The sequence below is a fragment of the Brachyhypopomus gauderio genome, chromosome 1 (assembly GCF_052324685.1).
Source record: "Brachyhypopomus gauderio isolate BG-103 chromosome 1, BGAUD_0.2, whole genome shotgun sequence".
NCBI lineage: Eukaryota > Metazoa > Chordata > Actinopteri > Gymnotiformes > Hypopomidae > Brachyhypopomus > Brachyhypopomus gauderio.
This window is the reverse complement of record NC_135211.1, coordinates 49,463,110-49,475,961: the sequence shown is the minus strand read 5'-3', so window position 1 is coordinate 49,475,961 and position 12,852 is coordinate 49,463,110. Positions and strand designations below refer to the sequence as shown.

The 12,852-nt window shown below is 42.8% G+C and overlaps 2 protein-coding genes and 1 long non-coding RNA gene across 3 annotated transcripts; 2 read left to right on the top strand and 1 right to left on the bottom strand.

The window, feature by feature from the left end:
* The first annotated feature begins 1,985 nt into the window (after positions 1-1,985).
* On the top strand, positions 1,986-8,595 carry LOC143524335 (CD209 antigen-like protein C). The gene is made up of 5 exons (XM_077018272.1): positions 1,986-2,384; positions 5,739-5,960; positions 6,270-6,412; positions 6,560-6,660; positions 6,826-8,595. The coding sequence occupies exons 1-5, from the start codon at positions 2,210-2,212 to the stop codon at positions 6,965-6,967; spliced, it is 783 nt and encodes a 260-aa protein (XP_076874387.1). The 5' UTR covers positions 1,986-2,209; the 3' UTR covers positions 6,968-8,595.
* LOC143524539 (uncharacterized) lies at positions 3,786-4,362 on the bottom strand. Its single transcript, XR_013133486.1, has 3 exons — positions 4,277-4,362; positions 4,111-4,197; positions 3,786-4,037 (listed from the first exon to the last, which is right to left on the bottom strand). It is a non-coding gene; the product is annotated as an uncharacterized LOC143524539 (long non-coding RNA).
* Positions 8,596-10,144: 1,549 nt separating the features above from the next.
* LOC143524367 (zona pellucida sperm-binding protein 4-like) lies at positions 10,145-12,021 on the top strand. The gene is made up of 8 exons (XM_077018274.1): positions 10,145-10,479; positions 10,559-10,743; positions 10,821-10,918; positions 10,994-11,151; positions 11,232-11,424; positions 11,500-11,647; positions 11,723-11,798; positions 11,882-12,021. Exons 2-8 carry the CDS (start codon positions 10,741-10,743, stop codon positions 11,965-11,967), a joined length of 762 nt encoding a protein of 253 aa, XP_076874389.1. The 5' UTR covers positions 10,145-10,479; positions 10,559-10,740; the 3' UTR covers positions 11,968-12,021.
* Positions 12,022-12,852: the final 831 nt, after the last annotated feature.

The following is a 12,852-nucleotide window of genomic DNA, read 5'->3' as shown; positions in this document are numbered from 1 at the left end:
CATCCGATTTCTCACGCCGGAAAAAAATCTAGTTTATTTACCTCTGATCCACATCTATGATTCAATGAGTTACTAGTTCGCTCTGGCACCAACCACTGGCGATCGATCGATCGCGATATAATACTTAATTTGTGTCCATTTTACACCCCGCCCGGTAAAAATTTACGTTCGCCAACCCCCATTTGATTGGTTGTGCTGCAGCTCATGCACACACACACGTACAGAGTGTGGAAAAGCAGAGGACTGGTCTGCGTCAGAAGGACGGAAATGAAATTAATGGGGCGCACTTTATAAATATTAATATGCGTTTTAAAATTTAGATTTGGGGTAAAAAAAAAATCAAGTCTTTGCAAGTAAACAGGTTCAAGTCCAATTCAAGTCCCAAATTATTGGTGTAAAAGTCCAAGTCAAGTCCAAGTCTCTGAATATTTTTTCAAGTCAAGTCAAAAGTCTTAATATTAATGACTCGAGTCTGACTCGAGTCCAAGTCATGTGACTCGAGTCCCCACCTCTGGTAGGCATCATCCAGTAGGCTGGAACATCAGTGACCGTTTTGGTCACCCGTATCCGCACTGCTGCATCAATCTTAAACAGCAGAGCCCCAATATGTGTACAGGACTCTGTGACACCAGCCATGCAGGTGCAGTGTGCGCAGTCCACCTGACCACTACAGTCCCTGACACAAGTTCTGTCGCTTATCCATGTTGTGGAAAAAAAAATTATAACCTGGTTTTAGAAATGACTCATATGAAAGCTGAAACCCTCCCAAATGAGATTTAATTTACGCAAATAAATTTGCTTTACTGCAGAAATATTGATCATTTAATGAACACAGAACTTATGTCAGGGACTATAGAACTGATGATCACCCATGGTTTGAGCGGAGGTTCCCTGAGGTGCTGAGAGTGCAAAACCTACAAAAAAATACAATTGTGTCTACAATGCATTGCGTCTTTCGTGTCTGCTGACGTCACATTCCCATTCTCTATAATAGTACATATATTGATTCTGTATTTAACTTGTCGCGATAAGCAAAATCGCGTTTACTATTTACACGGTTCATTTATTCTTGGATCCGTGTCCTAAAATATGGCGGCAACTACCCAGCATGCAATGCGTCGTGACGTAGATTCCCATTCTCTATAAGGTGAGTTTGCAGACGTTCGCTACTCCACACTAATACTACGGCTACTCTAAATGACTGCTGTCACTATCAGTGGTGTCCTCTGGGTCCTAGAGCCTCCCCGATATAGACACAACCTAATGTTTAAATGGTCCTAGCCACAACACATACATTGAAAATGAAACATTCAAAACAGAGAGGGAATTTAAAATAAAGGAAGGGAGAGGACAAAAGAGGATCATGGTCCTGTATTCCTTTACTATCTTTGTTTCGTTAATGAAACAAGTGTCTAGTCTGCTCAAGCTCAAGTGAGACAATGAGTTTGCAAGGGCAAGTGGGTGACTTCACACCTCAACCACATATTCTTCTGTCATCATTGACACTCTATTAATGACAGACAGTCACAAGCTCACAGTGTGTGTCAACAGCATTTGTTAAAAATAATGTCTTTAATGTAATCAAAGACATATACATGTTGAGAACATGTTAAGTACACTGAAAATATCATGTGTGAGATTCAGGGGCGTAGCAGCAAATTCTGGGCTCTGTACACTCTCAATGTCAGTGGGCCCCTATAAATGCCAGTAAATGAGGCACATGAGCAAAATGGGCCCCTCTCCCTACTCGGGCCCTGGGTAGTCAGGTCCACATTTCCCCCCACTACCACGCCCATGGTGAGATTTGGTCTCCTGAATCAAGCTGTTTTCATTAGTTGCAGTTTTGTGCACAACCCAGACCTCCTGCAGCAAAGCACACTGGTATCCATCTAATTAAATTATGTTACAAACTCTACTCAGCAGGTGTGTCTGTTAATCAGAGTTTTTTAGCTGTAGCTTTTCTGTTCCAGTAGAAGTTCTAATTTTTGTGAGCATAAAAAAGGACCAGTTTTACTTAACACCCTGACACAAGAAGTTCATTTAGATTTCATTTATAGACTGTTGCTTGGTCACTTCCTTAACTGACATCAGTACTTCAGTTAAACTCAGGAAACACCACATGAGTAAAGAGATGCAGCTCTATCTGGTGTCTTCACACACAGACAGAAACAGTAGTTCAGTGTTTTAGTGAATCCTTCAGAACACAGTGATGTCTCAGATTTATGATAATGTGATCTACACTGTGGAGAGAGAGAGCAAGAGAGGAGAGCAAGTGGAGATGGCGGTGGATATCTATGAGAGTACAGACGCTGTTAGAGACCATGACATCAGCACAAAACTGGAGGACACAGACTCAGACCAGAAACTACAGACGCAACCCTCTGGTAAAGTTATAAATTCTGTATGCAAATTAATTTGAGGCGAGGTGAGATGTTTAATAAAAGTTGAAAGGAAAGACATAAATGTAAATGTAAAGACTAAATGTAAATTTTATATACGGCACTACACAACAACACTATGTATTGTGCGAGGAATGAAGCAGGATGCCAAGACGAGAGCTACATTAAAATCAACATATCGATATGTTCAATGTTAGAACTGTCGCGATATATTGATTGATTATGAATAATTATAAAGGGCACCACCCTGAAATTTTAGGGAAATGTGTATTTGATAACTGGAATAGATGAAAACTTGGTTTAGGTTCAGAGAATTAATCAAGCTACTAACTGAATCAGAGGAAGCAAAAAACAACTGAAGTTAAACTAACTATGAAACATAAAACTCCAGACAATTTAAACCAACGTTAACCAACCCAAAAGCTACAATGATTAAAGTAAATTAAAATGGAGGAAAATCCCTTATGGATGAAGCTATTATCTGGAAGATACTGGCGTGTCTTATATCTATGCAAAATTAGATGAAAGCTAGGTCTGAAATGTAAGAACAGGCTAAAAAGTATGTATCGCGGTACCTTGGTTAGAGATGTTAGTCCTATAGTGAGTATATGAGTGAGAATATGAATGAAGGCAGTGTTACTCAGGGCTAGAGACTTCCAGGCTCGGATGGCTGTCCACTGGTGCCGGTAGGAATATGCGGTATTTTGAGGTCCAAAATGAACCCATGCGTACTTTCCGAGGTTGTACCAAGCACTTGTGGCAAACAGGACTAACAAAAACAAAAAAGGAAAAAGAAAGAAATGCACGACTATGCCACCTACAGGAATTTCACCCCAAGGAATTACATTGGGGCAAATAAAAGCCTCAGCACAAAACAATTAAAGAAAAATGTGCGCAAGTTCAACACCACTGGACCAGAGATGTAGTTCCAATTATTTCTTTAATAATATAAAAATATAATTTCAAGAGAGGAGCTAGGGGATCACACCTATACTACATGCTCACCGTGACCACACCACACTTCACACTCAGAATATTCCCCGCTACCAAACCCATACATGAGATTCCACCACCTGGTACATCTGCCTCTGTCCGGCCTGCAGCTCCTGCCCTGCACAAAATGAATAATTAAACAAAACCAAAACACTGAGATGGACCAATAAACAAACAAAAGAAAACTTCCTCACAGATACACCAACACAACTCAACACCCTCCTCAAACAAAACACAGAAGACTAAACGCTTTACAGCGCAGTTTGGCACCAAAACCAATTAAAGAAACGACAAATGGAATCGCACCGCAAATCACTGCAAACAGAAAAGAAAAAAAAACACAAATTTAAAAAACCACTCAATCTCAATCAAATCCAACATACAAAACAAAAAGTCGCTGCCAAACCAAGCATAAAAATTTATTAGAACAACCACTAAAACATACGAAACGAACAATCACTCGGACAACGCGAATCATAAACACCCCCAAACAAAACAGCAGCACTGCCGGCTACTGGAACCATGCAGCAAACTTTATTTTCGGGCAAAAGTCTATAAAGCTGTTGTCTTCCTTCCCCCTTGCGACTGGGATCCGCTCATTGCTCCCAACAGCCACTGCGAATTCCTCAGCATACAGCGTGATGACTTAAAAAAAGGAGAATAAATTTAAAATAAATCCCTTCGTTAAAAGTGTCGATAATAAGCAGGCCTACCTTACCTAACAAGGCTGTTCGCAAAGTGCAAATAGCAACAGCCCACCACTGGTAGATATCGGGACAGTATTTCCAACGAAACACCCACCGAACTGCGACGAAACAACAGAGCACGTTAGTTCTCAGCCCATAGCACTAACCAATAGTCTGACGCCAAAAGAAGCACCATACCTCGAAGGTATTAAGCTAGTCCACCAAAGGAACCCAAGCCCAACAACGATCACACTTGCCACCGTTTGAGGTGCGGGGAAAACAGGACGACAGAAGGAAGTCTGCCCCAATAACCACACCCCCGTTATTTATAATGCCAGAATAAATCTGTCCAGTGACTTACCCAGCTCCACCGCAATTTACAATTAGGGGGGAATTAGTGAGATTGCCCAAATATCCCACTCTGCCACACACTCATAGTGACCCAGCTGTTCGGTGAAGTTGAGCAACAACATATGAGCGAGTCCGTTCCGGACCGTTATACACTTGGTTGAGTAATCCAGACCTTCTTGGACTTGGACAGGTCTGCTCGCTGGCCAGTCTTTGTGTGCTACTGCAGAATTTGCATTAATTTCTTCCAAAGACAGACCAAATCCCAACTCCACAAATGAACACGGGAAGCAAGAAAACTTTGCAACACGCATTATAGCAAATTACGTGAGTTTAAACGAACGTTAGGCTTTACTTAATATACTTCGTTCTTGGATTCCGTGAGATTGACGTTTTCATGGAAATCCAGGCACATTTCTTGTAGACATGTTTTGGCTTCTTTCCAACTCCTAATTACGACTTCCACTTCAACTAACTTTCTTACTACGTTACAGAGTTTTAGTATTGATCCAAGGGCGTTGCGAGAAAGGAGGGACTAAATGTCATGCCTATGCATATTCAAAGTAAAGGCATTTCCCTCCAGTTGGAAAGAAAAGCAATGCAACAACTAAGATACAGAACCATGACAAAGATAGAGAAAGTTAAATTACATATCAACAGACATGGGAAAAGTGTATACTTTTTCTACAGGTACATCACTTAGGAATAAGGAAGAGTTGGTTTGTCAGGATACATTAGTTAAGGCATTTCATTAGTATTCACACGTCCAAAGCCATCTATGACTTAACAGACTTCCTTAACTCACCATACTGGAGCTGAGGAGGTAATAAACTCAGTAGTAACAATAACCAGATTACATTACTAGGATCCAGTACCTATCCAGTACCTATCCCAGAATACAGGGTTATAAGAATCATGGTCAATTCTGGCATTCTTGGATATAGGTCTGTTTGCAAATTCCAAAGGTGATACTTTCTGGTTAGGAAAGACTAGGTCCTGGTGAATCTATGATACACAATGATTATAAATAAACAGGTGGACACAGGTGCAAACAATGAAATGCAGGAATATAGAAAACTGCGTATTGTCTGACGTCAGTTCTGGGTGTCGCTGGTGTCAGCCAACCTCACCGCAAGGTGGTCTGGGTTTGAGTTTTAGTCTGGTCCACTCTGTGTGGAGTTTGCATGTTCTCCATGTGGCGGCTGGCGACCTGTCCATGGTGTTCCCTACCTTTGCCCGATGATGCTGGGATTGGCTGTGAATGTGGAGATAAAATTAAGGCACATGATTCTCTTTGTGCATTACCAACTAGAAGGTGACACTACAGAAAGAAGAAAACCCAGAAGAAGATTGCAGATGACTGCAGTGTGTCTGGGCCTGCTGTGTGTTCACCTGCTGACTGTCATCACAGTGCTGTGGGTCAAGTTCACTGCAGAGAGAGACCACCTACAGACCAGATACAATAACCTGACTATAGAGAGAGAAAGGGTACAAAGGAACAGAGACAGAATCCAGCTGAGGCTTTCTGAAATAGGTAAGAGATTAATTAACCTCTTACATCCATTAAGAAATGTATGCTGGAATTTATATGCACATAATTGCAGAAAGGGCAGTAATGGTGTGGATAATGTAACTGCATGTTGCATTTATAGCAGGACTGCCATATCAAGTACCATAATGTCTAAATATTTGATGATATTTATGATACATATATCATACTTGTAACTACTTAGGATCATAATGTTAACACTGGGTAAGAGTGACTCAAGGCTGCAGAGAACTACAGTAGCACCAGCTGTGTTGCTGCAGATGCATCTGCTCTGGTTTATTATAATCTAAATAGACAAGGCCACTGAGCAGGGATGGATGTGCTTCAGCTCCAGTTTTTACTACATCTCTACTGAATTGAAGAACTGGAATGAGAGCAGACAGGACTGCAGAGAGAGAGGAGCAGACCTGGTGATCATAAACAGCAGAGAGGAACAGGTGAGAGAGAGAGAGAGTGAGAGAGAGAGAGAGAGAGGAGCAGACCTGGTGATCATAAACAGCAGAGAGGAACAGGTGAGGCAGAATGTTTTGTGATGGTGTGATGTAAGTGGTAGTTTCATATAAATTAATGTTACACTTCTACAGAACCTTGTTTCCATGATGAGCGGAGATAAGCAAGCTTGGATTGGTCTGACTGACACAAACCAGGGCTGGAAGTGGGTGGATGGCACAGCACTGATGACTAAGTAAGATATCACTGATCTGAGCCCTGTTGAAGATGTAATTACTGACTCTTACACTACAATGCAGACAAAACACTACTGGAACCCCAGTGGAAGATATCACTGATCTGAGCCCTGTTGAAAATTAATGTCTCTTACACTACAAAACAGTCTGATTGTTTCTTTCAGATACTGGAACACTGGGGAACCCAATGGACCAAATGAACACTGTGTCATTACAGGCCATGGCTCTGACAGTGTACAAAACTGGGCTGATTATCAATGTATTCGCTCCTTTTTTTGGATCTGTGAAAAGAGCATTTTTAGATGAACTTGTATTAGAATTAATAATTGATATTTTTCTGGCAGTGTTATTTTGGAAGAATACATGTTGAACTGCATGTTGGATTCCCTTCTGTCATTTTCTGAAAATGACTTTCAGATTAGCAGAAGCATATGTGGACAAAACAGTTGTAATGTTATCCAAGCCCAAAACACAAAACAGAGAAAACAGGGACAGATTAAGGATCTAAGGAGGTGAGGGAGGAGCCACGTATGACAGTGTTAACTTCTGTGGTCTGCTGCACTGCACAGAAATAGTAGTTTAACGTATTTTAATTCAATATTTGACTAAATGCTTACACTGAAGTCACAGCAATATTTTGCACCAAAGTGAGTTCTATAGGCTGTATAATTATGGGGAGAGCACTAGAATCATTAACCTGCTGCTCTTGTTGTGTTTGACGTTAAATGTTTTGGTTATGATGTACAAGAGTGGAGTTCTGGTTCCAAATAATGGCTCATGTCTGCCCTCTGTTGGTCGTAATACATAAAATATGTGTTGTTTATGTACTCAGCCAAATAAAAATTTCTGTAAATGCTAAATGTCTTTATACACCATATTTATCAGACCAGCAGAGCAACACAGACTTTAAGATAAAACTCACCAGATGGGATACAAATACAGCTAGTTCTACCTACACAAATTAAATATGGTAAATGATTTTGAAAGAGCTGGGTTTTCTTATTAGTAGAATGTAAAGGTGATTGTAGGTGTGATGTTGTGAAAGGCAGAGGCAGGATGCTGAGGTGAGTCCTTGTTGATCGAGGTGGTGGGGACACCTCTGCCTGAGGGACACACCAGATGAAGGACTCACGTTGGGCTCAGGTTCTGCCAGTGGAGGGCACACAGGCTCTGGAGTGAAGTGCACCAGGTGAGGTGCTCCTCCCAGGGTCAGGTGATGGAGACACGACCGTACAGTATGTACCAATGAATGATCAATAAATTTGAGGAACATTAAGCACGATAGGTTAGACAAACCACACACACTGTTAAACACCAACAAAATAAATACAAGGACTTAAATACACTAGATAACAGAGTGACACTGAGGTGAGGGGCTACAGATGATGGGCTAATACAGGGTATGATGACTTAAGGGGGAAACACACACACACACACACACACACACACACACACACACACACACACACACACACGAATGATACATTACACATGGAGGAGTTCTGGAGCTGAAGATGTTTTTCAGAGAATGAACTTGAGCAAGCCAGTTTCATTGTGAAGGTTAAAGAAGGCTGATTTAGATTTTAGCATTATAGATTAATGAAACTGAGTCATTCACTCAATGTTTAAAGCCTGCGACAGAGAGAAACTACTCATGTATTACCAACCAACAGGCACCCAACATTATGCTGAAGTTCACTTACTACTAAAATATCCCCACATTCAAACTTCAATCAGACTGTTCATACTAACCCAGACAAATGTGAGTTTGCAGCCGTCAGCTGTTCCATGTCCACATCACTGGTGTCTGCTGGGTCCTAAAGTCTACCCGAAAAAGACACACCCTAATTTTTATATGGTCGTAGCCACTCACATTCTTGTAGTTGCTCTAGGAATCCTTTGCCCTGCTAACTTGAGCAGAACCTCTATGATCCACAAACATACAATGTGGTCAGCCGCATGAATACGAGCAATGAAAATTATGCATTTTCTCTTCTGTCATGAATTTCCCATCAACATGTATTACATGAAAATATACATATATACTGTTCATTATCCTTTAGCATACACGATTCAGTTTTATTTCTTTTTTCTATGGACATCCAGCCAAGATGACTTCTGATTGAACAATCTTAGCAAAACCATCAAGCCTTTGCTCACAATCCTGTTTCCACATTCTGTCATGCTCCAACGTCATGATATTGTGCATTTGTGCCCTCAAAACATTTAGAGATTGTGATGGAAATGTTATGATTTCCCTTTATGCCAGGCTTTTTTAGTATATATTTAACACATTAGATGTATATGTTAGGGCTCTTTCCATATATGTGTGTTAATCATGGCACTGAATCCTCATGACTTCAGTAGGCCTCAGAAATGTTTGTCTTCTCCCTGGATGGCCTCGGCTCATTGCTAATCTGATGTTCCTCTGATGTTCCTAAACTGACCTTGCTGGAGGCGCCGGCCGGTCCCCCCTAATCTCAACTTGTGAAGGGCCACGGCAGCACTCAGTCCATCATGCCATCACGAGGATGCTGAGCGTGGATAGAGCATGTGAGGGGAGAGGCCAATATGCATCTGTCAAATCATGTGTTAATTATGTCATGTTTACCCAATCAGATTCTGTTGATCACCTCATGTTCACCTCGTGGACATGTAAATAAATGTGTAAATGTGCCGTATTTTGTCAATTGTGATTTTTACACCGCAATCAAATTTTTTCCTCCACTTTTAACCCATCTGTGCAGTCAGAACACACACACACACCAGTGATTACTAGGGGGCTGTGGATCACTCGTGCCCAGAGCGGTGGGCAGCCCTAGCCCGGCGCCCGGGAAGCAGTTGGGGTTAGTTGCCTTGCTCAAGGGCACCTCAGTCATGGCCTCAGATCTGGGAATCGAACCCACGAGCCTCCGGTCACAAGACCAGTTCCCTACCACCAGGCCATGACTGCCCCACCATGTGTGCTTATGATTAAAGTATAAAAGATGAGAGTTCGGAGTGGGGAATTAGCTCTCTGTGACACACGCCTTGTGCGTTTGTAACAGGGGTCTCTGGAACTAATCCATACTTGCTTAATAAATCTATACTTGCTTAATAAATTTATTTTACTCTATTATCTTACCCAACTGCTTCTGACTTTTATTGTGCTCACCATTTAAGGGTTACAGAATTTCACCCACAATTTGGCACCTTAGATGGGACTCCGTGACTGAGGATGGCACACCTGAGGGGGAGATCTAAACGGTTAGCTCCCGAAGGTCTTACTTCAGCCAGCAAATGACAAATTACGTTGAGCAGGACTTGAAGGTGACCGCCCCCATTAGCACTGTGTTTTCCCGGAAACTAACAATTCATGACTGATCAGTTCATGATTGAACTCGGCTGGGAAATAATTAATAGCTAACAAAGTAGGGGAGGGCTTGGTCACAATTAGGAGGAAAGACAAAATAAAAAGATCACAGAGAGGGGGAGAAAATTACTTGTAGATCTCTGCAGTTTAAAGGCTATGGCAGGAGTTTTGGCCACTGTTGCCCTTGTGGGTCTTTGTGTTTCTTTAACTTGTTGGACTAGTGAAGCTGCATCTCCATGGAGTCTACAAGAGACTAAACAACTACCAACAGACTCCCAGCTTCTGCAGCTCCATGTTCCTGAGGTACATGACCAACAGCAACAGATGACCAAGACTGGAGCTTCTCAGAAATGTAATGTAGATGAGTCTGTCAAGATTGCTTGTGGTGAACCTGGCTTAAATGCCACCCACTGTGAAGAAATAAACTGCTGTTTTGATGGATGACGTTGCTACTATGGAAGAACAGGTAAGGGTTTGCCTCTGTTTAACCTTGCTGCTTTTGAAACTGGGAGGTGAACTTGGTCTGCTTTTCTCCCTGATTGCAGTGACCGTCCAGTGCACGAGAGATGGCCAGTTCGTATTGGTGGTGGCCAAGGACACAACCCTGCCCAGACTAAGCCTGGAATCAGTCAGCCTGTTGGGAGAAAATGGACCCTGTGGTGCAATAGACTCCAATGCAGTTTTTGCTATCTACCAGTTTCCTGTAACTGCCTGTGGTACCCATGTGATGGTTAGTGCTTGAGGCTTCTACATTGGGTTAGATGTGGGATGTTTAGGAATGTAACCTCACAACCTTCTTCCTTCCAGGAGCTGGGTGACTACTTGGTGTACGAGAACAAGATGACCTCTTCATATGAAGTTGGATTTGGTCCCCTTGGCGCAATCACAAGGGACAGCTACTATGAGTGAGTTGACCATGACTGCATGGCATAGTTTCATGCAGGGTTTGTCCTAATCACCTTTTGTATTTCTTCTGCCAGGCTTTACTTCCAGTGTAGGTATTACGGTATGAGCGTTGCTACACTGCCTATTCAGCACTATGCCAATGAGCCGCCTCTACCTGTAGTTGCTCCTGGACCCCTCAGGGTAGAACTAAGAATAGCAAATGGTCAGTGCACCACAAAGGGCTGTGTGGAAGGTGAGTATCCTCAGTCTGGATGCTAGTATGAGCTTGGTTTATGCAGGGATTCTAAAACCACTTTGCCTGTCTGCCAACAGCACAGGCAGCCTACACCACCTACTACACGGACGCTGATTACCCTGTGACCAAGGTGCTGAGGGAGCCGGTCTATGTGGAAGTGCGTGTCCTGGACAGGTCTGACCCCCATATTGTCCTGACCCTGGGACGTTGCTGGGCAACCTCTTCCCCTAACCCCTCCAGCCTTCCTGAGTGGGACCTTCTAGTGAATGGGTAGGTTCCAAAACTGCTTCCCATGGGTATTGCAGTGTTCAGTAGAGGCTGGTGTTGACCTGGTGTATTCCAAAGGTGCCCCTACAAGGATGACCGCTACCTGACACAGTTGGTTCCAGTTGAGGGGTCGTCTGCAGTTCCCTTCCCCACCCATTACAAGCGCTTTGTCCTCAAGATGTTCACCTTTGTGGATCCTACCTCCATGGCTCCCTTGCACAACCAGGTAATGGCGTTAACCTTGTCCCAGCCATTTGTACAATGCATTGTGGCCCTTGCTTAGTTTTGACTTTGTTCCCAGGTCTATATCCACTGCAGTACAGCCGTGTGTTATCCAAGTGCAACAGACAGCTGTGAGCCAAGCTGTGGGAGGCAAAGTGAGTAGAATCCCCAGTGCAGTTCCCTGTTTCCCATGTTGCCTACATGGTCTGAACTTCGTTTCTCCTTTACTGCTCACCAGAGAGACATGTGCCAGAAGACTGGGAGGCTCCTCCTGAATCTGCTGTGGTGTCCAGTGGAAGAGTTGTCTTTACAGAAATGGCCTGAAACTCGCCACCTCAGATCAAACCCTTATGGAATAAAGGCTGTTTTTTCAAATTCTTGATCGGCAGTGGTTATTGCTCTTGTTTTCTACTATACTGCAGATTGCATTTTCCACTGACAACTGCTTAATCTAGAATTATTCAATAATTCACTGTCTTATCAGAAGATTGAGATGAGTGACTGCATGTAAATGAAATGGCTGTGGAAGACACTTGGTCTTTAGATGGTGTTGCGTCCCTTGTCTAGGTAAAGGCCGCAAAGGTATGTATGTGTATGATCTGTACTGATATGGATAATGGAAGAAATGTAAATCCAGGACAAAGTTCTGATTTCTGAAACAAGAAGTTTTACTGGCAATCGTCAGGAGTGGCAAGGCCAAAATAACAATCTCCCCCCCCCCCCCCCCCCCCCCCTTGAAAAATAATATAACTACCCCTAAAACAAAAGTACAATGCTTACCTACACTGACAACAAACAATCACAAACCCACAAAACAAAAAAAAGGCACCACTCCCTACAACCAGTATCTAAGCACAAATATTCTCCCACAGGACTCACACGAGACAGAATACTTATCAAAGACAACACACACCAAGACACGAAGTTATACAACTACACAAGAGCTAGCACACAATATCACAAAATATCCAAACAGCAGTATCACACACAAAGCCTCTCTAACAGCAGAATCTCCAATCTCTTCCCTCCATCTTGGGATCTTCGTCCTCTTTATCCACAAGGCCTAAGTGGAGGGGCGGAGCCAGAGCAAGGTGGTAGCCAAGTCCCGGCCCCGAGGATCAGGAGATGGATCCGGCAGCACAGGATGTAACACCCTCCCCCTTAAAAACAGAGACCTGGGGAGAACACGATCATCCACTACACACCACG